At 39.7% G+C, this 26568-nt stretch overlaps 3 protein-coding genes across 3 annotated transcripts in view; 2 read left to right on the plus strand and 1 right to left on the minus strand.

The window, feature by feature from the left end:
• The window catches only part of CLUL1 (clusterin like 1), a 28259-nt gene extending 20366 nt beyond the window's left edge, over nt 1-7893 (plus strand). The window contains exons 7-8 of the mRNA XM_006920045.1: nt 4385-4599; nt 7704-7893. Of these exons, the coding sequence (XP_006920107.1) occupies nt 4385-4599; nt 7704-7892 (404 nt within the window). The 3' untranslated portion in view covers nt 7893. The remainder of the gene's footprint in view (nt 1-4384; nt 4600-7703) is intronic.
• Nucleotides 7894-15095: 7202 nt separating this feature from the next.
• TYMS (thymidylate synthetase) lies at nt 15096-24120 on the plus strand. The gene is made up of 7 exons (XM_025038626.1): nt 15096-15367; nt 17186-17259; nt 18033-18207; nt 20450-20551; nt 21316-21491; nt 21832-21903; nt 22564-24120. Exons 1-7 carry the CDS (start codon nt 15166-15168, stop codon nt 22699-22701), a joined length of 939 nt encoding a protein of 312 aa, XP_024894394.1. The 5' UTR covers nt 15096-15165; the 3' UTR covers nt 22702-24120.
• Nucleotides 24121-24246: 126 nt separating this feature from the next.
• The window catches only part of ENOSF1 (enolase superfamily member 1), a 26895-nt gene continuing 24573 nt past the window's right edge, over nt 24247-26568 (minus strand). Inside the window, 2 exon segments of the mRNA XM_025038550.1 lie at nt 24247-24984; nt 25802-25883. Coding sequence (XP_024894318.1) covers nt 24886-24984; nt 25802-25883 — 181 coding nt within the window. The 3' untranslated portion in view covers nt 24247-24885.

Genomic DNA, 26568 nt, shown 5'->3' on the forward strand with positions numbered 1-26568 from the left:
TTCTTTAGCTTTTTCTTGTCTGGGAAGCTCTTTATCTGTCCTTGGATTCTAAATGATAGCTTTGCTGGGTAGTCATCTTGGTTGTAGGTCCTTGCTTTTCATCATTTTGAATATTTTCTGCCAATCCTTTCTGGCCTGCAAAGTTTCTGTTGAGAAATCAGCTGATAGTCATATGGAAGCTCCTTTGTAAGTAATTAACTGCTTTTCTCTTGCTGCTTTTAAGGTTGTTTCTTTGTCTTTAAGCTTTGGCATTTTAATTATGATATACCTTGGTATGTGTCTCTTTGGGTTCCTCTTATTTGAGGCTCTCTGTGCTTCCCGAATTTGTATGTCTTCTTCCTTCACCAGGTTAAGGAAGTTATCAGTCATTATTTCTCAAATAGGTTTTCAATTCCTTACTCTCTCTCTTCTCCTGCTATCCCTATGATGTGAATTTTGGTATGCTTGGTATTGTGTCAGAGGCCTCTTAAACTATCCTCATTTTCTTGGACTCTTTTTTCTTGTTGCTATTCTGGTTGGATGTTTTCTGCTGCCTTATCTTCCGTGTCGCTGATTCCATATCTGTACATCATCTCATTTACTGTCTATTCCCTCTAATGTATTCTTTATTTCAGTTATTGCATTCTTCATTTCTGACTGGTTATTTTTTATGTTTCTATCTCCCCTTTTTATGTTTCCTATCTCTTTGATGAAGTTCTCAGTGTTTTGAACTCTGCGTCTGGTACGTTGCTTGTCTCTATTTTATTTAGTTCTTTTCCTGGAGCTTTATTCTGTTCTTTCATTGGGGCATGTTTTTTTGTCTTCCCATTTTGGCTGCCTCCTTGGGTTTGTTTCTATGTATTAGGTAGGACTTGGCTCTGTCTCCCAGTGTTAGTTGAGTGGACTAATGTAGTAGATGTCCTGTGCGGCCCAGTGGTGCAGTCCCCCTAGTCACCTGAGCTGGGTGCTCCAGATGTGTGTCCTTTGTGTGGGTTGTGCGTGCCCTTCTGTTGTAGTTGAGCCTTGTTTGTTGTTTGGATATTAATTGTGGGGATTGACCCTCAGGTTGATTGGTTGTGAGGGCTGGCTGTTACTACAGTGGAGAAGCTGTTGTGCAGGGGCTGACCACACAGAATAGGATTCACTTTAGCAGGGCTCTGGTGCCTGTCCCTTCTGCCCTTTCGGTGTGTTGTTTGTGGAGGTGGCCAGGTGGTGCTCTGGCTAGGCGTGATCTGAGATGGCCACTGGGCCTGCTAGTCCAAGACCTCCTGGGAAGGGCCCTGCCACAAGCCAAGTTCAGCCACCTCTATCTGTGATCTTCCTGGGGCCACCTGGCATGAGCCACAAAGTGATCCGCAGATGTCTTCCACCCTCACGGGGCTTGGAGGTGCCTAGGAGAGGCTCAACTGCGAACTGCCAAGCTTGGGGCTGCTTAGCGAGAGGTACAGAACACACTGAGGTCAGATGTTGCTTATTTGGGATTTGTGAACCCTTGAAAGATTTTAGGAAAGTCTGTAGCCTGAGCCAAGACAGGTTGTTTGTTTGTATGGAAAAGCCACTGGAAGCTTTTTGAGTGGGCCCTCAAGTTGGGTGAGGTAGGGTCTCAGGGAATCACCAGAGAAGGGTGAATGGTGTTAGCCAGGTGGATGGAAACTCAGGTATGGTGTCTGCCAAAGTCTGCATGCTGGAATGGTGGAGGGCTCAACAAAGGAACAATGCCCTCTGCCAGCACTTCTGTCCGGGAGAAAGCTGCCCCTCCAGCCCTTATCCTGAAGCCAGATAATCCAGTTCCTCCTCATATGTCCCTGAAGCCTTTGGAGCTGCTTCCCCAGCACTAGAGCTCAGAGCGAGTGAGTCCATCAGTAAGTCTGTTCGTGAGCCCTTTAAGAGGAATGCCTGGGACTCCTGCAGCCTTCTGTCTCATTCAGCCACAAACTCCACTGGTTTTCACAGCCAGAAGTTGTGGGGACTTCTTTTCCCAGCTAGTGTTCTGGGCTGAGCAGCCCAGCGTGGGGCTGGGATCCCTCGTTCCCTTGGGGAGAGCTCCCCAGCTAGAGATATCCCTCCAGATTCTCAACTGCCACACATGGGTGTGGAACCAGCCCATTTCATGTCTCTACCCCTATTACCAGTCTCCACACGGCTTCTTCTCTATGTCCTTAGTTGTAGGACTTCTGTTCAGCTAGACTTCAGGTGATTCTTAAAGAGGGTTGCTCTGTAGGTGTTCTGTTGATTTGATGGAGTCATGAGATGAGGCCAGCACAGCATTTACCTACTCTGCCATCTTAACTGAATTTGTCTCTGGACTCTCAATTCTAGTCCATTGATACATATGTCTGTCCTATGCCAATCCCAGACTGTCTTTGTTGTATTTAGCAGGTTTTGAAATTGGGAAGTGAGTACTCCAACTTTGTTCTTTGTTTTCAAGGTTGTTTGGGCTATTTTGGGTCCCTCGTGTTTCCATGAATTTTGGGATCAGCTTATCAATTTCTGCATAAAGAGCAGCTGGGATTTTGACATAGATTGCATTAAACCTATAGCACAATTTGTGGAGTATTAGCAATATTAAGTCTTTCAACCCATAAACATAGATGTTTCTCCATTTAAATCATCTTTAATTTCTTTCAAAGATCTTTTTTAGTTTTCATTGTATAAGTCTTGCACTTTTAAAAACTTCGTTCACAAGCATTTTGCTCTTTTTGATGCTATTGTGAGTGGAATTGTTTTCTTAATTTTATTTTGGTTTGTTCATTGTTAGTGTATAGAAATAAAATTAATTTTTATATATTGATCATGTGTTTTGCAACCTTGATGAATTATTAGTTTTAATAGGTTTTTTTTTTCTGAGTGTGTATGTATTCTATATACAATAGCATGTCATCTGTGAATAGCTTACTTTTTCTTTTTCCATATGATTGTGTTTTGCATGAAGTTTTACCTTTGTTCTTGAGAAATCTTTTTCCTGGGTGGCACTCTCAAAAAGAGCAAATGAGTGTCCTTGTAGAATTCCACTTGCCTAAGATCATGAGGAAAATCACCATCTCTTCCCTCCATAATTTAAAAAAAAAAAATCTTTATATTACTATTCTAAAAGTTAACAACTATGAAGTTATAAATGAAGACATTTTAAAAGAATATCTGTATCTCCCTTCAAATATGTGCTATATCTTGTTTACTGTTACTCCCTTTGTTTTCAAAGTGTTTTCTTGAATTACTTTTCAAACATACACTATTGCAAATTTGTTTACTTGCAAGTACAAAGGTCTTTCTCTCCTGAATATTCCAAAACAATTTCTGCAAGAATGTGAGGCACCAGAGAACCTTGTGTTATATCCATGTGTCAAAAGAACCAATAAATGATGTTTAAAACCTAAGATGAGGTAGTCACCTCGCTTCTGGTTGGTGGATTCTCCCCCATTCCTATCTTGTTGAAGGTGTAGCTTTTAGTAAACAGCAAGACATAGTTTAGAGAGTCTCTGGTCTTCTTCCATAAGGATCTCATTATCCTGGATGCTCTAACACATAAACACTTCCATAGTCTACAGATAATCTTTATACTATATCAAGCGGCTCATTAGCACAGCTATAAGTTCTTACAACCCTGTTTCAGTTTAGATGGGCTTTGTGCAATAATAACAAGGTACCACAGAATCTTAGTGGCTTGGAAACACAAAGGTTTATTTCTCAACGTGTCACTTACAGTTTGAGCAAGAGCTCTGCTACACATCTCCTCACTCAGGATGATGTGACTCCACCACATGGAGCAAAACTAGTTCTACCCTCATAGGGAAGGGAGCATGATAAATCCCAAACCGTTCTTAAAGTCTTCCTCCAGAAGTGAGACACATAGCTTTGAATAAGGTTGTGCTCAGCTTCGAGGTGGCAGGGAAGTGTAATCCCCCATGTGCCCTGATCAGAATATCAGTGAGTAGTCCTGAGGATCTTCGGAGACACCATAGAAAGGAGAAAAAGGAAGGAAAATTTTGTAATGTGTGCTGACCCTGTGACCAGGCACTTTACGTTATTTCATTCATTCATATTTTACCTAGTTAAAAACTTACTCAAAATCAAAAGACTGGAAATAAAAAGCTTATGGGCTAGGACAGGGATCCCCAAACTTGGGGCCGTGGACTGGTACCGGTCCATGGCTTGTTAGGAATCGGGCTGCACAGCAGGAGGTGAACAGCAGGTGAGTGAGCAAAGCTTCTTCATCTGTATTTGCAGCCGCTCCCCAGCATCACCACCTCGGTTCTACCTCAGATTATCAGGCATTAAATTCTCATAGGAGCACCAGTCCCTGGTGCCAAAAAGGTTGGGGACCACTGGGCTAGGACTTAAACCCTCATCGCCCAACTCCAAATTCCATAGACCTTTTTCTTTATTATATTACTTTCTTCTTTGTTAGGCTGTCCTGATGTACCTGAACTACATGCAAAAGTAGATGAGGCCCTTAAATTGGTCAACATATCCAATCAGCAATACGGCCAGATTCTCCAGATGATACAGCATCACTTGGAGGACACTACATATTTGATGGAGAAGATGAGAGAGCAATTTAGCTGGGTGACTGAACTGGCAAATCAGACTCCAGGACCTGAGAACATCTTCAATTCCATAAAGGTAATGGAAAGACTCAAGAACAGATAGGAAGATCACATGTGCATACAGTGATTTTTCTGTTAATTTACTTAATAATTACACCTGAATTTGAAAATCAGCTATAGGAGGATATTCATATTTCCATTGTGATTGTATTCAAGCTGACTTGATATAATGGAGTACATGTCTTTAGAAAACAAAAAACTCTATAAAGAAATCAGTTTAAAACACAAAATACTTTGTAATTCAGAGATAGCTAATTCTGCTTAGAACGATAGGGCTGTAACTAATACAGGTAATCTTGAAGAAACCTGATCAATGTCGTTTTTAAGAGAGAAGACTTTCAGGTAAAGCAACTTGAGTTCAAAACCTGACTCTGAAACTTATCAGCTGAATATGTTTGGGAAAGTTCCTTAATTTTTCTAGGCTTCAGTTTTTTCCTGGAAAATAGAAATAATAATAGCTACTTTAACACATATTTCTATAAAGTGATTAGTATAGGTTCCATATACAAAGCGAGAGCTCTGTAAATCACAGCTCTTATTAGTTTTTGACACAACAAGCTGCTAACTTACCTTGAGAATTAAACATATTTATATATTAATCTTTACATAAAAGCATATTGTCATCTTAAGTTGGACTTAAACCATGTCTCTCTCATTCAATTAATAACTCTTTTTGTGTAACATATAACAAACAGTGACTGAATTTCTTTCCTGACTCAACCCTCACCCCACACACATTACATCAATATATAAATGTGCCAGGCTAGTGATTTCTGATAAGGTTAGTATAGGTGATTTCCTAAAAAGACCTGGATACAAAAATCACTGGGCAGAGCTATTGAAGATGCAATAATATTGGTGGCTTTCCCTGATCCTTGGGTATCCCACAACCATCTCTAACTGCTGCTGCTGCTAACTGCTCAGCCCTGCAACCTTCTCCATAGGGTTGTCCTTGGGTCCGCTTATGCTCCAGAGGCCCTGCAAGATCAGGCTGAAGCTAGATGTCACCGGAAGCCACATTGTCAACTGGCTTCTCCCTCTTCTCTGTCTGGCTTGTCTCATGCCCTAAAAGTTTCCCCAAAGGCAATTCAGTGAATCATTCATGTCAGAATCTCAAGTTCTCCTTCTAAGGAATTGACCTATGACATCCTGTAACCTAGTGTTTCACTTTCTTTCAGACTACAAAGTTGTAGCCCGTGTAAGGTTTGACAAATACATTTAAAGTCATAACCAGCACATTAAAACAACAACAGCAACAAAAGCAGAATAGAACAGACTACAAGAGAAAATATTAGAGTGCATTACATTTAATGTCATATGCATATGTCATGGAATTTTCATTTCCATTATGTGTGCATTTATGTGTGTATATACATATACGTAGACATATGTGTGTTTTGAGTCATGATGTAAAATATATTTGTAACTGTAGACCACAGTCAAAAGGTTTTGAAAGTCACTGCTCCAATCTGCGCTGACTCTGATTCTATTACTCCACTAGATTATACCCAAAGAGCGCAAAATAATTCAATATATTTGATCGTCCTTTTAATTTAATGAAGAAAAATTCTTATCTTGAAAAATAAAATTTTAAGAAAAATTTTAACAGTGATTTCACTCTTTAGGAAGGCACAGTCAATATTTAACCGTGTTTTGTTTTTTTTTTTATTATAGTCAGTATTTCCTACTCTATGCTTCAATTTGCTTCCATTCTAGTGTCTCTCGGTAACACTGACATATTTATCTAAAATTCTTTATATTGATAACAAAGGCACTTCTGTATAAAAACTGCCATATAAAATAACATTATAGTTTTCAATGATACATTTTTATAATAATCCATCACTAAAGAGCACTTTCTATGTGTCAGGCAATGTTCTAAGAACTTTTTTATATATCAGATCATTTAATATCTTCAATGATTTGATAAGGTCAGTATTATTGTTTTCCAAATATTTCAGATGAGGCACAGAGAAGTTAAACAACTTGTCTGAGTTCACACAGCTGGTAAATAATAGAACTGGTATTCAAACCCAAGCAGCATTTCTGTAGAATCAATTATCCACTTTGTTGAACTTCCTATAAGTTATTTTTCTCAAAACAGCTCTCATTTCATCATGAAAAGGAAAGTGCAAAGCCATAAAACAGCAAGTACTGAAGAGGAACCTTGTGTAAAAAATATACGAATCCCAACAGGTGATAAAAGTTATGCTCTTTTGGTTGTAGTTACATGGGTATTAGCTATACTTAGTTAGCTGTATTTAGTTTAATAAGTATTTATTAAACTAAACATAAATGATTTATGCAGTTTTTATATGTGCTATATTCACTAAAAGGAAAGGGAGAAAAGTTATGTTAGTTTTTCCTTTATAAACTAAAATTAAGAAATTACTAGTTTTTGTCTTAACATTTTGCTTTAGTTTTTTGATAGAGAATTTATATGAAACATTTTCAAAATAGTTCTCTTAAAGTTACATCAAGCCACATGTCAGTAGTTTCATTGAAATTATTAAAATCAAAGTATATGCACTTGAAAATTCATTAAGAGAGTCACGTGCAATTCAGATAAATGGGTCTTATAAAAATCACACACAAAAAACCATAAATTGTAAATTTCCTGAGAAAACTCAGCATAAAACTTGATGCATCACATTAACATTTGTGGCATAGACAGTAGCACTCACCAACTATTCCATCTGCTCACTCCCATTTTCCAGTTCCTCTTGCAGTTAAGTGATGCCATGTGGCAAGTTCTGGCCAACAAAATGTGAACAAAAATGGCAAAGGTTATTTCTATACTGAAATAGTGAAGAGTCCATGTGTGGTTATCCACTTTCTTTTCTATCGAAGACACAAAGAAACCCATTTGTTCCATATGCTACAGCCATAAGATAACGTGCCTCTGTCAACAAGGGTCCTGAGGGTCTAGGTGGTATAGAGCTCTTAATGGACATGTAACATGAGTGAGAAATAAGTTTTTGTTGAAAGAAACCACTGGAATGTTGGAGCAAATTTGTTACCTCAGTGTAATCTAGCCTATCCTGACTAATGTGGTATTAAATTAATCCTGACTGTGCACTGGGATTTAGTCATCATTTACTGTATAATTCTTCTTCTTAGGTAGTCCCAGGTGTTCTTCAAGGAAATTTTTCCAAAGAAGATGAAATGATGATAGACTTAAACATTCTGCCTTCCTCCAATTTCACCTTCAGGATCCCTCTTGAAGAAAGTGCTGAGAGTTCTAACTTCATTAGCTACATGCTGTCAAAAGCTGTACAACATTTTAAGGAACATTTTAAAATTTGGTAAGCAGAGTATCCAATTAGGTATCCTTTGTTGGCAAATATAGATAATTTGATTATGGGAAAAAACACAAACACTAGTTTTAAAATACCTGGAAAATAGGTTCAACCTTATTAATAATCAAAGACATGAGAAGTAAGACAAGATAGCATTTTTTTGCAAATCAAATTTGCAAATTAGAAAAAAATACAAAATCCTGATAGAAGTATGATGAAATGGGAATTCTTATAAGGCATGGAGTGTCTGGGTACTAGAGATATTGAGAAGTCCTATTAAACTCATCTCTCTTAGTAGGGGCCTTTGACCTTCTCTCTGCTCAGGAACATCTCACCTGCATGAGTCTGAATTCTTTCTTTAGTTGTAGAGACCAAGGCAGCTAAAATGGAAGACTAATGTCTGACGAACAAAATCAAAGGGGAAACCAGATAACCATCCCTGGGGCTCAAACTCTATAGGTTTGACACAGTGAAACACTATAGGTTTTTAAGAAGGAAGCAATGTGCTACTGCTCAGATAGATATTGACTATACATTATCTCCAAATAAAAATATTTTCAATAAAATCATCTGTTCACAGATTTTGAAATGGTAGGGTGCAATGACAATGGAAAATGAGATATTGAGAAATTGAGATTTTGAGCAAATTATTTGCTAATAAGGATTGTAAGATGATCTTTCACAAAGGCAGTATTAATTTTTACTTTTTCATTTATAGTTTTTAAATTCTAAAATCACAAATTCCAAAAAAATTAGAAGGCAAAAGTTATCTATAATCTCATCAATTTAACAATACTACTATTATCATCTTACTATTTTTTATTCACATTTTTTCATTTATTTTCTTAGATTCCAAGTAGAATGATTTGTTTAAAGGTTTACCTTCAATTGTTTTTGATATATATTTGATAGCAGTAATATCTAAAGTACCTCATATCCTAATTAATATTTCAATTTTTAAAACTTTACTAATAAATGAAAAATTTTATCTCACTGTTATAACTTTTATGTTTTTGGTTATTCAACAGAATGAACATTTTCCAAGTTTGCTTAACTAAATTTGTTCTTTCGTGCATCTTATTCAATACAGTGTTTAAGATTTTGTCAGTGTTCTGGTCAGATCAACACATCAAGGTCTCAAACCTGCCAACAGTGAGAGAGAAACATACTAAGGGAAATAACAGGGAAAATGGCGGGGGTTGGAAATCAACCCAGTCATTTCCAATCACATGAATATTTGTTAAGTGCCCTAGCTGCAAATATGTAGCTTGCTAAAATACGAATTCCAGTTTTATAGAATGGAACATATATCTAGGATCCTCTTCTGGAATTCTCATCTAGTAATCTAGCTTCCTGAGTGCCTGACTTCCATGACTGTTTGCGGAAGTGTTTTATATCCTTATTCCAAACTTTCGCAGCTGTCAGGCCTTGGATCAGGCTATAACAGAATACCTTGCACAACCCAAGTACTCAGCAAAATGTCACTGCCACCAAGCCAATGCCAACAGGAGTCCCTGATGTAGTGTGAAGTAAAAGGAGAAATTTTATTCAGGTGAATGGTTTGCAAATAAGAGAAATGCAGCCACCTATTAAAACCAAAAGTGCACTCCTCCAAGACAAAGGGAAGACCTGCTTATATTACTATATAGAGAAAGTGCCCGCCCTGGTCTCTGGTCCATTTTTATGTAAATGAAGAATCTAAATTTGTACAGTTTGATTGGTCCAAATAGCACTGTCCTGATTGGTAGTAAAGATGCAAATGAGGCTATCACTGCTTAGTACTGATTGCTGGAGAGGATCTCAGCCCATTGGTTGAAATATGATTCCAGGAACTCTTTTATAAGAGTCAGCTCAGCCCGCAGAAACAATGCAGGAAGTTTGGCATCTCAGTCTGTGGCTTTTCCCCGATATGCAGTGCGTGTGAAACTCTGGTTAGGAATTTGGGCCCAGTTAGCCACAGGGAGTCTTTCTGGATGGATGTATTCTTTCTCAGGGTCAACAGTTACAAGCAACTGAAGTTTATTGAGCAAGCACTGTGTGTTTGTGAGGTACAGAATAAAGACTCATGTCAGAGGCAGGGTCCATCATAGAATTTCATCAAACTAGGAGATGTGTGATGATGCCTTTAAATAGTGCTATTAAAAACATCCATACATATGGGTTTTCTATTATTTTGCTATGTGTTAATTTTTTTAAAAGCCAAGAATATTTATTCTATTACTCATTCTGGACTTTTAGTCCAAGAAAAAAGACTCAGTTCATAAATAATGTATTAACACTTTAATTATTGCTGCTTTTTTAAAAGGTAAGAAGATCTAATGCATCCTATACCCAGCAAATAGAATTACCTCTTCAGCTGAGACCTGAAATTCCTGCAATATATAGGGTAATACAATAATCATAGTTGCAGAAATGTTTGTCAGTTATATATTATGAAGTACTATTTTCTTATGTTGAGTGGCAGTTGAATAGCTATTCAAATTGAGTTACAATGAAAATTCCTTTTTAAAAAATCAAATATAATTAATGTACTGTGGTACATTAATAGTTCTTTACATATATTTATATATTAAATAAATATTAAATCACTGAAGTGTCTGTGTTCTATCACTTCTGCTATACATATTCCACTTCCTAATTAACAAAAGATTATTTTTTCAATTTACTTTTGAATTTAATATATAATAATTGACTTTTTTGAAAAATATCCCTAATTCATTCCTTTATTTGGTAAAGACCTATACCTTCCTGCATAGGTTGTTTTTTGTTTTTTTGTTTTTTGTTTTTTGGTGTGTGTGTGTGTGTGTGTGTGAGTGTGTGGTAAAATATAACAAAAATTACTATTTTAACTATTTTTAAATGTAGCGTTTGGTATATTCACAGTGTTATATAGCTATCGACACCATCCATCTCCAGAACTTTGTCATCTTCCCAAACTGAAACTCTGTATCCATTAAAAAATAATTCCTCATTTCTCCCTTTTCTCATCCCTTTGCAACCACCATTCTACTTTCTGTCTCTATAAATTTGCCTACTGTAGGTACCTCATATAAGTGGAATCATATAGTATTTGTCCTTTTGTGACTGGCTTATTTCACTTAGCATAATATCCTCAAAGATCATCCATGTGGTCACATATGTCAGACTTTCCTTTCTTTTTAAGGCTGAATGCTATTCCATGGTAAGTGTGTCTTGCATTTTGTTTATTCATTTCATCCCTTGATGGATACTTCAATCGCTTCTATCTTTTGGCCATTGTAAATAATGCTGTAATAAACTGCATAGTTTCTTTTTTAAATAATAGAACAGTGTTCTCTTTTAACAAGTCCATACATATTTTATGAAAACACAAGATGTTTTTGGCTGACACTTACATAACCTCATAATTTGGACCTTGGTACGACAATAGGAGAACCATTCGCCAGTATATGTCACTAAGGATTACACCGGGGATATATTTTGTTAGTCTTTCCAATTACAAAAAGAAATAGAATTAAAGAATGGACTCAAAATATTTAGAACATTTTATACCCAGTCCTGAGTTGTTTGACAGAAAGATTTGTCAGAGGAATTTAGAGCTCACAGGCAGCTCATTGAATATAATGAACTCTAAATGGCGATAGGGTCTTTCCTAACATAACTGAAAGCTATATTAAAAAAAAAAAAAAAAACCTAGGAAACTATTGATAGAATCCTGGATTTAATATACAGTAAATTTCAAATAAATAAGCCTATTCAAACATATATTTCATATATTTGTTAGAGAAGAAGCCAAAATATAAGTTAAAAAGGGAATCTGACTATTTTATAGTCCATGAGCTATCAAAAAACTTGTAGACTAAAGAGAGGAAAGGAAGAGATCAGGCTTAAAGCAGGTGGACAGTGAAAAACCTTCGCATTCAGGCTGAGCTGGATTCAGGCTGCTATATTTTCTAGGTATGTGATTTTATAAGCAAAATCCTAATTTCTCTAAACCTCAGGGTCTTGATAAAAGTAATAGTTTTTGTTTTATAGAGTAGTTGTGAAAACTACAGTTAATAATCCATAATAAACATCAATAAATGATAGCTTTGACTATATAAAGAATACTATAATCATGTACCTGACTCATAGTTGGCTCTCAAAAAATGTTAGTTTCCTGCTTTCCTTTCTCTAATTGTACCAATATTTTTGAGTTTGTTGTGTAAAGGGGAATGTTTCTCTAGATCAGTAATAGTCACATGTTTTTGCTCTGGTATTCTCTAAAAGGAACCTGAAAAAGTTATATACACTCTTGTACATCATTTTTCAATGTAAGTTGAAAGAATAGAAAATTTTAATTTTCCTGTGTATTGTAAATATTAGCAATTTAAAAATAAAACTATTTCATTCCTCTTTAAAATGTACCCCATGGAATCTAAATATTATGGCAATTTGGTACCCAGCATCATCCATTTAAAAAAATATACAATTTTTTCTTTAAGAGTAAGAAATTTTATCTCATTTCATTTTCTCCTTAAACTCTTACTTTCAAAAAAATGAACTCTTATTTTCATTCTACTTTCTTCAGAGAATTTTATCTTAATGTAGTATATTCTTATGCTTAAACATCTTTTACTGATCAATAAAATGTAAATATTTAAAAATATTTTAAATTAAAAATTTCCTAAGACACAAAAATCTAGTTTTCAAATATTTATTCTGTATTGTTATTATTATAATTATCACTTATAAATAATTTATAAAAATAACATAAATATATTATAAATTTCTATGACCATTAAACATAAAAATTAAATTTTTAACAGAAGTAGACCTTTTAATAAGAAGGAAGAGCTTTTTTCCTCCCAATAAATTAATGGATTTATTAATAATTATTATTTCTTCCTAGAATAAGATAGCATAAATACCATCCTTATTTTTCATTTTTAGAGATGCAAGTGCTTGGAAACCGGCTGGCATAACGCACTTGAGGTTGAAATGCTCTTTCTCCAGATCTTCCCCTGCTGATGTCTTCTATTATTCAGGACTCAGCTCAAAGGTGACATCCTCAGGAAGCCCTTATCTGATGATAGCATCTAAAATAGTCTCTCTGTACCCTCTGTAGCCCTCTACCCAGCTATGTAATCATCATAGCACTTGCAGGTGTCTCGTTTGGGTACTTATGCATTGTCTCTCTCCACTAGAATGAATATCAGTTCTGTGAAATCAAGGACCTTGTCTCCTCCTTGTTGACAGGTTGTAGGCACTTGATATAAATCTTTGTTGGACGAATGAATGAATGGTATGCTTGCCTAAGATGATCATTCATTTTATCCTACATTTATGCAACAGCCACTGGAAAAAGAACTATTCTCTCTCTATTATTATCAAATCAAGACTCTCTACGTACCACAGCGGAAGAAGAATCTCCACGCGGGCAGGGGAGGGGAGTCTATCCCTGTCTTGAGATTCATGTTGTGGTATAACTGATATTTCGCTGGAACAATTAAACTTAGCTCAAAATAACAACAAGAAAATAAACACAGAATGTAACTTTTAACTGGATAATGTGGGATATTTTCAGCCTGGGATCCTCCCATGATTGGAAATGTGTGGAGACACTTTTCAGTAGGTGTGGGGTTGGCTTTCTCGGAGGCATGCTGAAAGCCTGAAAGAATATGCAGGACTATCTCACACCACTCTCTCCCCAGCAAAGAACTCTGCAGTTCCTGGCCCACCCAGGACTGCACCTCCATGCAGCATTTTAGCTTCTCGCACCCAGTGGTGCTCTTAAGCTACCAAAAATGTGAGTCCCCCATTCCTGTCTAAAGCCTGCTTTCTGAGTTTGGTTTTCTGACAGAGCGAGCATCTGGAGAGACAGCCCACTGCCACCCACCTTATCTAAACAGTACAACACAACACAGGAGGGCCAATATTCCCAAAGGAGATACAGTGACTTTTTAAAACTATTATTACACTGATATGGGGGTGGAGTGGGGAAGGTGCAGGCCATGGCGAAGAACGAATCTACGTTGACCTAGGAAGGGCCAGCCTAGTATTGTCATGGATTAAATAGATTTAAAATATCTGCCATCAGTAACCAAATGTACTTCAATGTAGTGGGGCCTTTGTGAGCACTCATACAACCGAGCACCAAGAACATGGACTTTCCAAGTATGAATTTTGTGCAATGTTCCTTGAAACCCTTCCTCAGTCTGTTCTTAGAGGTTCTCCCCCACCCCCCGCCCATCCAATTAACCCAAATAGCCAGCTATTTTGTAAATTACCTTTGATTCAATTTATCTTGTATAGGCTTCGTGCCATATAAAGACATGCAACATTGTTTTTGCTGAAATCAGGCAGATCAGCAGATGAAAGATATTACCAGAATCTGTTTTCCTGTTACAAAAACGTTAACCCTGAGTTCAAGAGATACACTTAAGCAGAAAGAATCCAGAAACTTGCAGAGAATAAACTTGAGATAACCAGGGGAAAAAAAGAGTTTATTGAATGGCAAGAAATAATGTTTGTTTCCAACAGAGCCGACATCTTACTCTTCATAACTCCGGATGTAGCAACAAAACATTTATTGAGCATCTATTATGTCCTCAATAAACAATTGTTGATTCAAAAGACTGCTTGCTGCATGTACATGTATTGGTACATTTTAAACTTATTATCAAATAGTTCCACCCAACAGTTGTTTATATTACCAACGTTTCACTAAAATTTAAATTTTTGCTATTTAAAGTTTGAAAACGTCTGGTCGTCATGTAAAAAAGCTGCCTTTCCCGCCTGCTCCAGCTGCAGGCCTTCAGTGAGGATGAGAGAAAATGAAAATGTAAATCACTTGTTAGCACGCCCCCACCGGCCATAGGAAAACATAGCTCAAATAACAAGGTTTTCTTTGTTTTTAATTTTTCGAACACATGGAGATGTCCCAGGCTCCACTGCATCAGCATGAAGTGGAGCCCGAAACTTGCCAACTAGAGCGGTCTTTCTCAGCCAATGCCCCAAGATACAGTCTTTAGAATTACTGTCTAGGACAAAGGTTCTTAACTTTTAAAATGTGATCAATGCGACCGGATTCTGGAGGCTTGTGCGGGGCGCACGCGGTGAGGTACGGTACACTGCCTCCACCCAGCGCGCGACTTCGCGCGCTCCTGGGACGTGAGGGGGCGTGAGACGCGGTGGGCTCGGGGCGGACCCTACCTCATCCAGTAGGAAGAGGCGGAGTCGTCTAAGCGGCGGGAAAAGAAACGGTTAAAACGGCTAGGCTGCATTCCCGCGGTTGTCTTTGTCTCAGCAGTCGCGCCCGCACCATGCCAGCCTCCGGTTCCGAGCTCCCGCGCCTGCAGCTGCTGCCCCCCGCGCAGGAGTGGGGCGCGAAGTCGCAGCCCCACGGGGAGCTGCAGTACCTGGAGCAGATCGAGCACATCCTGCGTTGCGGCTTCCAGAAGAATGACCGCACCGGCACCGGCACCCTGTCGGTGTTCGGCTTGCAGGCGCGCTACAGCCTGAGAGGTGACCGCGGCTGCCCCAGGGGCGGGGGAGGGCGCCCGCCGGGTGGGCTCCGAGCTGCAGCCGAGGAAAGCGCGCGGGAGAGGCTGCGCCCGCGGTTAACGTTTAGTCCTAACCTCAGTTCTGAGAGATTGGGGAAGCATCTTTATCCTCACTTTACGGACGCCGAAGCCGCAGCTCGGATTAGAGAGCTGATGTGCGGAGGGTCACACGGACAGGAGTGACGGCTGGGAAGTAAAACCATGCAGGTCCTTGTGGCTCCAGGACCTGTGCCCTTAATCACCCTGTTATGCTGTCTCTCCCAAAGCGGGCACGACCAGCAGAGTTTGCCTCGTACTATAGAGTGGGAGAGAAGTGCCCGGGCTTGAGCCGCGGCGTGGCTACAGGTCTGGGTTGTTACTCTTCCCCTCGCTGTGTTGGCCCTTCCGCTTCGCAAATTCAAAATTGGAGCCAAAATTATGTAGGCGGGGCAACGACGGCGGGAAGAGCGCGAACCTAGAGGCAGGGTCGGGAACTTGTTCGTGACAGTTTTCCCATCTGGTCCCCCAAACTAGCTTTCCTCTTAAACCTTGAAACAGCAACTCGAGAGTCCGAGTAGAAATTCTTGTCTTTTCCATTAAAATAGGATGGCTTCTGGGAAGAAGTGTCTATTGGGGGTTGGTGGGGTCAGAGTCAGACTTTCAGGGCGGAGTGGGGGTGAGCACAGGACATATATCTTTGACACAGGTGTGGAGGGCGAGGGACCCCATATTGGTGAAGCAGGTTTACTGCGGTCTGGGGAGAAACCGTCTCTACACTCCACACCCATTCTGAAGACTGAAAAATATCCCGCCGCAGTAGCTGAACTAGCTAGGACAACTTGGGAAATTCAATTGAGCAGAGGGACCCACCTTCCTGCAGCTCTAAGTGTAGTGGGCTCCAATGAGCCACAGACCTAGTTTTTACTCCCGCCCCTCTGTTTAAACCTTGTTACTTAATCTCTCTGATCTTCAGCTTCCCGATGTGCTCAAAATGGAGGAAATAATGCTCAGGCAATAAATACTCATAAAAGTAGGCACTTGAAAAATCTATCCTTGTTACATGAATATCAACTATACAACTGAATAGGTACTGAATTTAAAGGTAGGCTTTTACATTTATATCTCTGTCATTTGATGCAAACCTCTGTATTCTGCCATGGTGCCTATAAAGTGGAGATCATAACTGCCTCATGGAGGCTTGTCTTGAGGATTAAATAGCATCAGGCATATAAAGTGTTTCAACAGTTAGTGTTTTGGGGACACTTAAAACATAGGTTAATTTGCTTTGCAAATCTTTAAAAACTATTCTGTAGTTTTGGCCAGTGTGGCTTATACTATCCCCGAGTCCAGAGGAAGTTTCTCCTGGCAGGATAATCATGGAATAGCTCTGGGAACCTTCAGACTTTGCCTGACGGCACACTTTGTATGCTGTCTTTACACCTCTGCAAAGGAGTCACATCAACAGAGTAGTGGATGGTCTCTCTTTGCCTGTCCTCACAGGTACCCCTGCCTGGCCCCTGCCCCATCTCATTGTGTGAAATTCCTCTGTCCATTGGATGAAGGGCTCTGGAGGGTGGTCTCTGTCCGAATTGTGTCACTGACTTGCACTGTAGCCTGGGAGCGCCACCCTGATCTAGAGCGCCACCCTGATCTAGAGCGCCCACTAGGCAGGAGACGAAGTTTTCCAGTTATTCCTGTGTTCACTCCAAGGTCTAATATTCTGGGGCAGTTTTTTTCCACGTGGAAAGTTGGGTGGCATGTTTTATTTTCCATCTTGAAGTTATATGGCAAACTTTTTCAGATGAATTTCCTCTGCTGACAACCAAACGTGTATTCTGGAAGGGTGTTTTGGAAGAGTTGCTGTGGTTTATCAAGGTAAAGAATGATGTTAGAGGACAGGCACAGAGCCCAGGTTGTGTTGCACCATAGCTTTGCTTGTAACAGAGCCTATCATACCTGAAGGCACCAGAGGCTGATAGGGGTCTGTCCTTGACCTGGACTCACAATCAGGATACAGGTTAAGATAACAGGGGCCAAATCTAATAAGACAGAAGATCAACTTGAGGCTTGTACTTGGCAAAAATGAAAACAAACCAATAAGACCTTAACTGTGCAAGTACAGGTTGGGGTAAACATAACTTGATAGTGGCATATATAAGATATGTGACAGATTCATTTGCCAGAAAAGCTAGTCTGATTCGGCCATCTTGTAGAAGTATTCTATACACCAGATCTAAGGTACACCAAACAGATTGTATGTGAGGCATTAAATTCACTCTAGGTATCACACTCCGACACAGAACACATTTGGTTAAGAAACACAAAACCACTAATAGGGTGGGAATAATTAAAGGACTTGGAGGTGTTTGTTTAGTATAGAAAATTTAGTTGAGGGGAACAAGAAAAAAGACTTGAGAGGGTGGTTCCAAAGAAGGGATCACTGTCCTGGAGGCCCTCCAATTTGGGGCTGGGACCACCATGCTTAAAGATGGGATGGGCCGTGCAGGGATGTGTTGAAGCCTGTCACAGGTCTGTCAGCACAGGCCAGAGGCCAGCTTATTGGGAGGAGGCTGTTGGGGGTTGGGTCCTGATGACTCAGAAATCTCCTGGTTAAGTGAATTCACTTGCTCTACTTCCATCTCTTCCAGGGATGCACAAATGCTAAAGAACTGTCGTCTAAGGGAGTGAGAATCTGGGATGCCAATGGGTCCCGTGACTTCCTAAATGGCCTGGGATTCACCTGCAGAAAAGAAGGGGATTTGGGCCCAGTTTATGGCTTTCAGTGGAGGCACTTTGGGGCAGAATACAAAGATATGGATTCAGGTGAGGAAACAGTGCTGCCTAAGATTCCTGAGCGCCCATCGTAGTGACTTTGCTCCACAGTTTCAAGTGAAGTATCTGGGAAGCTGCTGTATAACTTTGACCTTGTGAGAGATTGTTTCAGATTCAGGAGCCACAACTATAACTTGTGGAGGTCAGATCACTCTTGGTGATTAGCATTATTGGGTGCTTGGCACTTTCTGTACCTTGTTTCATTCAGAGTTGGTGACACGATTGATCGCTGTGTTGGGGAATAAGGAAGGAAGTTCATCTGGGGGGTTAGATACCCAGGGAGTGCCTTGCAGAGGCTTTGATCTCCCTTTTCTTTTCAAGACCTAGCCACCCAGCCCACTGTAGGTGGCACTGTTGTGATAGTACAGTTCTCAGGTCACCCTCTCGTCCTCACCCTGCTGGGTGGAAGAAGATGAAACATCTCACTCCTAGATGTCCACCTTCCTCTGTAACCATTTGCTGAGTGTCACAGAATCCAGCCCTGGTTTTTTGACTCTTCCTGTCAGGGATTACAAAAGCAAAATCGTACCTTGGGGTGGGTGGACACACATGCACAGGAAGTAACAGTTTGCTGGCTAGGCAGAGACCAGTAACCTGGGGAGCATGAGTCTCATCTAATGGGGATAGGCACATCTCACATCTAGAGGGATATGGGCCTGATATTGTCAGAATTCTTTAATAAAAGCCTAAAATCTGCATTTTATGTGCAATCTTAAGTTTTTTTGAATGTTGGCAATTTGATTAAATTTTAAAATCGTGTGCAGATAGAGAGTAGAATGGTGGTTGCTGGGGTTGGGCAGAGGGGTCATGGGGAGTTGTTTAATGAGTATACAGTTTTAGTTTAGGAAGATGAAAAAGATCTGAAGATGGATGGTGGTGGCAGTTGTACAACATTGGGAGTGTACTTAATGCCAATGATTACACACTTAAAAATGGTTAAAATGGTAAATTTAGTATTAATGAAAACTTTACCACAATCTTAAAAAATGCTGTGTAGTCCATACTGTTTCTGCACGTAAATGGTCTGTTGGTTGTTAGTATGCAACCTTTGTTCTAGGACATCCTCCAGGTGTGAGGCTACTCCCCTGTCTTAAATCTTGCCTACTGTTTAATTATTTATTCTTGCTCAAAGTGCCTAATTAAATCATGTCCTAGTCTAAAGTTGTATGACCACTCAGCTTTTGGACTTCAATAGGAGAGTTTGTCATTCTTGTTTATTTTTAAATTTTAACCTTTAAATAATTATAGGTTCACCGGAAGTTGCAAAAAAAAGAAAAGTACAGAGGTCCTTGTACCCTTCTCCTAGTTTCCCCCAAAGGTAACACGCTGTATAAATTGATGTTGGCAAAATCCATAGCTTATCAGATTTCTCCAGTTTTATGTGTCTTCGTTAGCATGTATGTATGCAATTTTAGCACATTTATAGATGTATGTAACCACCACCACAATGAAGACACAGACTGTTCCACCACAGTTCATCTTTTTTAAGTCCTTCATATTGCCTTTTTTGGAACTGATTCCTCCAAAAAATTTAAGAACTGTTGGACTAGAACATAGTCTGGTACCAATAAATGGAAATTTAACCAGAGGAGAACATGAAGCTCCGTACTTCTCAGCTTCCAGTTTCATTTCAGAAGGAGGCAAATTAAAGTCCAAAGATCAGAAATGGGAGAAAAGTACAAGTGGTATAATGATTATAGAGGTTTCCTGATATTAACAAACTAATAGGTGTTTATCTGCCAGGTTGTAATTTTATGTGGGAATGTCGGAAGAATAGTGTCATGGTTGTAGAAAACTCACAATCCTCTGTTGTGCGTATGGAAGGCTATATTCTATTTAAGATCTAGTACTTTCTGTGGGACAAGAATAAACTAGATCATGCCAGTGAAGTGTGATAAAAATGGTTGATGGGTATAGAGACTTAAGTCTTTTGGGGACCACTGGGAGAAACAAATTGTTAAGATTGGGGAGAGGGAAGAGGTGACACCATGACCAACCAAATATTTAAAGGATTCTTACGTAGAAAATAGACTTCATTATGGCTCCAAAGGACAGACCTAGGAGCCTAGACTAGGCCTTGAATTCATCATAACCCAGTGAGATCTGAGAAATTTGTAGAGTACATTGGATATCTTGTAACCACGGGCCAAGGTGGGTTATGGAAGGACAATGTGATGACCTCTTAAGGCCTTTGTGATTATGTGCACATGTTCTCTTTCTGATAATTCTACAGATTATTCAGGTCAAGGAGTAGACCAACTGCAAAAGGTGATTGACATGATCAAAACCAACCCTGATGACAGAAGAATAATCCTGTGCTCTTGGAATCCAAAAGGTTGAAAGCATCCCAGTCATCTTCTCGTGTTCTAACTGTAGCCCAAAGGGAAGCACTGTGGCCTTGTGCATGGGAGGCAGTGGGAGGCAGGCCCTGGGAACTGCCCCTAGCCACATGTCTGGGTGGGTGACCCTGGGCAAGTCACACTTGGCCCTATTTTCACCTTCAGAGGATGGGATTGGACCCAGATGGTCTTAATTTGTATAATTACTCTAAAATGGGTTTTAAGTTGCCTATGAAAATATATACAAGATTTTAACATTTTAAATGGAGGCAGATGAAGTTTCAGATCACTACTATTTCTATGTTAACAACTGTATTATAAAATGAAACTTTACTAAAGTGTAGTAAATACCCAGAGTGGAATATTTGCATCTATAATAGAAGCTTTGGATACAGGAGGGTGTGCCTGAGACACTAGTTTCCTGTGGTCCCTGCAAATGAATGAATTCCTCCTGTACTTGTAGTGTGGTGCTATGAAGGTAGCACAAGCGAGTAATTTCAGCTTGGGTGGGACAGCGTTGCTTCCGTTGTAAACATACATCACAGGTGTCTGTCGGCTTCATGCCATCCCTGGGATTAGAATGGTCTGCTTTTGTCATGAGGGGGAAGGTGTGAGTTATGGAGGTCACTGTGGCCCAGTGGTTCTTTCTCATGATACTTCACTTATGAGTTGACTTCTGTTTCTCTCCTGTTTTACTTGGCCTAAATAGTTGTGTTCTTTAAAACTACCATCTTAATTTTCCTCTGTGCTGGCTCCTCAGATCTTCCTCTCATGGCCCTACCTCCATGCCATACCCTTTGCCAGTTCTATGTGGTGAATGGTGAGCTGTCCTGCCAGCTGTACCAGAGGTCAGCAGACATGGGCCTTGGTGTGCCCTTCAACATCGCCAGCTACGCCCTGCTCACCTATATGATCGCACACATCACAGGCCTGAAGGTGGGATGCTCTTGGGAAGGAACGATTGTCGCTAACATAAAGCACTGAACTCTTAGATTCTTTAACATGAAAAAATCGATCGCAGAGAATTCTGATTAGTTTTAAATATGAACTGGTTTACCGTGGAACTTTCTTGTCCTTGTGTTCTGTATAAACAGGTTTATATAGGTTGTTTATAATATAAACTAACAGGAATTAACTTTTCTTAAAAGGAACACTTGTTAAATTCTTTATTTTCTGAAGAGCTTTGAGATAGCTACATGCTTATATAATGTGTTTTTAAATAATGCGTTTTAAAGGGATTGAAATTAAAATACTTTTTTGCTTCCATGTAATTTAGCCAGGAGACTTTGTACACACTTTGGGAGATGCACACGTTTACCTGAATCACATTGAGCCACTGAAAATGCAGGTAAGAATTCTATCTCACACTTTGTAGTTTGGTCCCTTCTCTTGATAAGAAGTTGATTTATGGAAATCCTTCCTGTACTAGGCATTCTTCTTGGTGCTATGAAGGAGATAAGATGACCTGTTCCGACTGCAAGGCTTAGGTTTAGGAATAGGTGGTGGGCAGGGACAAAGAGACACATACCTCGATAACCACGGGCACCTAATGTGACAGATGCCATGGGGTACTAAGTACCAGTACCAGAAAGTGAGATGTACAGATGTCATCTTTCTTTGCCCTTTCTGCCGAGAACAATTGGCATGGGGATTATGGTACTCACATAGCCATTCTGAGAGCCTACTATGAGTTACAGATACCAAAGTAAAAAACTGTGTCCTGCCCTTAATAAATTTACCAAGAGCGCTCAATTATAAAAACTTATCGGGAGCCGCCAGACTCCTGATACCACGTGATTCCACAAAATATCCTTCACCACGTTTGTGATAGTCGGTTATGCTCCACTATTATATAAGGGACAAGGGACAAGGCATGTACAGTGGTACACCCCTGTAAAATAATACTTTGTTGAGAAAATAGTGTTCTTGTTTCATTAAGGGACATTGAGAGCAGAATTAAAATAAGTTGTACAGATACAGCAAAATAATGGTCCTATGTTGTTTTTAGCTTCAGCGAGAACCAAGGCCTTTCCCAAAGCTCAAAATCCTTCGAAAAGTTGAGACAATTGATGACTTCAAGGCTGAAGACTTTCAGATTGAAGGATATAATCCTCACCCAACTATTAAAATGGAAATGGCTGTTTAGAGTGCTTTTAAAGGAGTTGTTTAAAGGATACTTTCTTTAGAGGTTCGACTGGGTGCTCAGGTGAAAGTTCTTTTTGCTCTAAAGCAGAAAGATCTAGGTCAACTATTAGGTTGGTGACCTATCAGTTATTATTCATTAACTTTAATTTTTAATTTTTAAATAAGAGTTGACTGTATTGTTTCATATCAGTTACAGGTGTACAGCATAGTGCCTAGACATTTACACAAGCTATGAAGTGATCCCCCGATTAGTCTAGTATCCACCTGGCACCACACACGATTCTTACAGTACTATTGACTGTATTCCCTATGCTGTACTTCACATCCCTGAGATTTTTGTTTCTTTCAGCCTCTTAAAGAACTTTCTAAAGCTCCTTCTTTTCCAGCCACCCATTTCTCTTCATCAGCTTCAATCTTATAAAAGCAAATTGCTGATTTCTCTTTGAGGTTCTTCAGCTTTATCTCCTCAGTGAGTCCTTTTCAAACGTGGCCTTTTCTATCCTGAAAGCTTTCCCCTCCAGCTGCTTTCTCCTAGCTTTCTTTCCTCCCAGGTGAAGTTTGATGTTTACCCTCTGGCACTGTTGTCCCAACCTTCTTGAGTTAACACAAGCCCAGACACTGGAAGGCTGTTCAGTATTTATCCTGCCTTCAAGCCTCCACAAGCTACATAGGGCTCGTCAGTCTTGGGCACCCTGGTGAGGACCCCACAGAATCAGAGCTCGCGAAGTTGACCGTAGACGCTGCCTGGTAGAAGTTTACTTTTTCATTTTTTGTAAAAACATTAATCTCCTAAATGTCTTTTCTTTTAGCCTGGCATTTAATATCCAGAATAACCTGATGTTGGACAAATTTTCTAGCCCCGCCTCCCACTAACCAACCCTCTTTATGAAATCTTAAGGTTGATATGCCTGGGATCTTCATTCCTCTTCACACTTTGGTTCTTTTTATTAAATTTTTTCATCTATTTATGTATTGATTGGTTGAGATATACCTTGGTTCTTTTGCTTACTTTTCCCCACCTTCCACTTGTTGGCAATCCTGTTCATTCCACAAATGTCACCTCTCCCGAGATGTCTTCCCTGATTTTCCTTATTTGCACCAGTCACTCTTGGGCTCTATGGCTCTGTTTATGGAAGTGATTACTGCTTGCCCAGGTGTTGTGTGTGTGCTCATCTGTCCTACCAGGTTCTGGGCACCATCTCCTGGGGACAAGGGTTATGTATTCCTAACAAAAACGTGTACATACATTTCAGTCCCATGTTTTTATGAAGCTTAGTGATTTTCAAGAATTTTGTAAGCTATTCCTCAATTTTAGAGCTGAATAGCATCAGTCATAATGATAATGTATAGTTTGCGTGGTTATGAACATTTAAAATTGTATTTGTTTTATATATGGTTATAATAAAGTATTCTACATTCATCTGGTTTTTTGTTTTTAATTCTTAATTGTCATTCTGCATAGTTCCTACCCAAAATAGATGAACCCTCCTAAACATGCTATATTCTTGTTTGGATGCTACTGAAAAGGTAGAGTATATTTTAGAAATGCTGGCTAAACTATATTTTTCCCTGTTTGTCTATGATTCATCTAATTCTAGCTGCATTTTATCTATAAAATATAATTATTTAGGAAAAGTATTTTTTAAAGGGTTATAAAAGATACTGAAATAGCGTTTTGCCCTCGTCAGTTTCAGCGTGGTATATATCCTGTAATGTGCTTAGACTTATCAGGAAAAGTGCTAAACCGTTTCAGAGCTAATCAGCGGGATCTTTTTATCTTCGTTGCACACCAGATACCCCATGGTGCTGCAGAACTATTTTTATTCTGCTAATTTATGACAAGTGTTAAATAGAATAAGGAATTGTTCCAACAAATTACGCAACATGCTGCTTATTTTCAAAGTACAGCTGAATGTCTGGGTACCAGCACTTGCTAGAAATTTTAACATCTTCTTGGACTTTAAATTAGTTAAATCTAAATTTGTTTAAGGATTAAGTAGGAGAATGTGTGTTTATCAGCTAAATTAATGATTACTGGGCTGATCCCTAAAGTTAATATGACTTTCGGCTGAATTTGTTTTGATTGGTAGGATGATTTTTTCCCCCCATATTTTTGTAAAACCATGCCCAAGAAATTTTAAACCTTTTTACTTAAAAAAGAAAAGGGTGTGTTAGGACTGAACACTTAATTCCCCTTAGCAGCGAGGAGTTTCTTCCAGACTTCACCATCTGGATATTGGTATTTCTTTACAGATTCCTCCATTTCTGTGGAATAACCAGCATCCTATCAGAGACCCAAAAATGGAGCAGTGTTAATAAACACCTGGAACAAAAACATTTATTTAATATATTTCTGCTGTTCCTAGAATGCTTTTAAATCTAAAATTCAGAGGCAACTGAATTAATATTAAGTTTTCAGGTTGTTTGAAGTTGGGGAGAGGGACACATTGTTGGCTACTTCCCAGGATTAGTTAACTAATCACACTTCTTCGGTAGCTCAACCTCTGTTTATGAAAATGAGCCCCGATCTCTTGAACATGATGATAAATGGCCCAGATAACACAATTGTAGTCAAAACTTGTAATTTAACTAACCTGCGAGATGGTGCCAGGTTTGGTTTTGTTTTCACATAAGGAGTACCTGTTTTAAGGTCTCAGCTGGTGCGGAAAGGCTGGTATTCAAGAGGACTTTTCTGCAGTTTTACCCCCAAACCCTAACCTTAAGGCCCTGGGAATTTGCTGTGGGATAACTAAAGAGCCATTTGTTTCTAGATATAAAAATAAACTCTAAGGAGTCAAAACTGCTCACAGCAGTCCCCAACCTTTTTGACACCAGGGACTCGGTGCTCCTATGAGAATCTAATGCCTGATCTGAGGTGGAGCTGAGATGGTGATGCTAGCAGTGGAGAGTGGCTGCAAATACAGATGAAACTTCACCTGCTGCTCACCTCATGCTGTGCAGCCTGGTTCCTAACAGGCCACGGACCAGTATTGGTCCACGGCCCAGAGGTTGTGGACCCCTGCCTAGGGTCTAGCTCACAAGAATGAGCATAGTGGGGGCTGGCAGCCCCTGCTCCAGGAGGCCTCTCTAGCCAAGCTCGCCTGAGGAGGCATGTAGGAAGAATTCTTGATTATCACAGGATACTTGAAATGTTCGTGCAGGTAGTCAACATATTCACACATCCTAGGAGGAAGGAATCAGGTGGGGGCAATGATGCCTTAAGTTAAATCATTCTTGTAGTGCTGTTAAAGCGGAAGGGGCACCTCTATGAAGAAAGGGTGCCTCAATCAAGACTTGGCTGATAACACCTGTTTGCAAATCCCCTGACCTCTGTGCCTCATCTATAAAAACAATGTGGGGCTTTGGTGAAATCAACTATGAAATGTCTTATCCAAAGGTTTTGTGATCCCAACAGGCATCAGCTTAGGCTCCATAAGTATCTAGGATTAACTTTAGCCAAAAGTTGGATAAATTAAAATCACCAAGTGAGGTCCACTGCAACCACACACGATTTAGAAGAGCACAGGGGGAAAAATGGCATAGATGATAAGAGGCTCTGTTCATCCCCCTGGTGACCAAATCAAAGTTCTGACAGAAACAAGGCGCAAACAGCAAGGAAAAAGCGCCTGGGAGCTAAATGAACAAGCCATACATCTAAGGAGAAATCTAAGAAATCAACCTGCAACAGCAGAAGGTAGGACAGGGCAAGGATGTGAGGCTTCACAGTCCCAAGTGGCTGAGTGGGACAGAGGCTGTGGAAGCGGCAGCTGCAGATGCCTCTTAAAGGGGCCACAGCCGCGAGCGGATTTTTGCGGTGACTGATCTGCTCGCTCTGAGCACCAGCTCCGGCTTGGCTGCTCGGGGGGGC

This window comes from Pteropus alecto, unplaced genomic scaffold, assembly GCF_000325575.1.
Source record: "Pteropus alecto unplaced genomic scaffold, ASM32557v1 scaffold146, whole genome shotgun sequence".
Taxonomy (NCBI): Eukaryota; Metazoa; Chordata; class Mammalia; order Chiroptera; family Pteropodidae; genus Pteropus; species Pteropus alecto.

What these genes read in the sequence shown, in the direction of transcription:
- TYMS (XM_025038626.1), top strand. Translation starts at nt 15,166, where the DNA reads ATGCCAGCCTCCGGTTCCGAGCTCCCGCGCCTGCAGCTGCTGCCCCCC. An exon ending in ATACAAAGATATGGATTCAG is followed by an intron (nt 18,208 to 20,449) that starts GTGAGGAAACAG and finishes ATAATTCTACAG; the next exon opens with ATTATTCAGGTCAAGGAGTA. An exon ending in CACACATCACAGGCCTGAAG is followed by an intron (nt 21,492 to 21,831) that starts GTGGGATGCTCT and finishes CATGTAATTTAG; the next exon opens with CCAGGAGACTTTGTACACAC.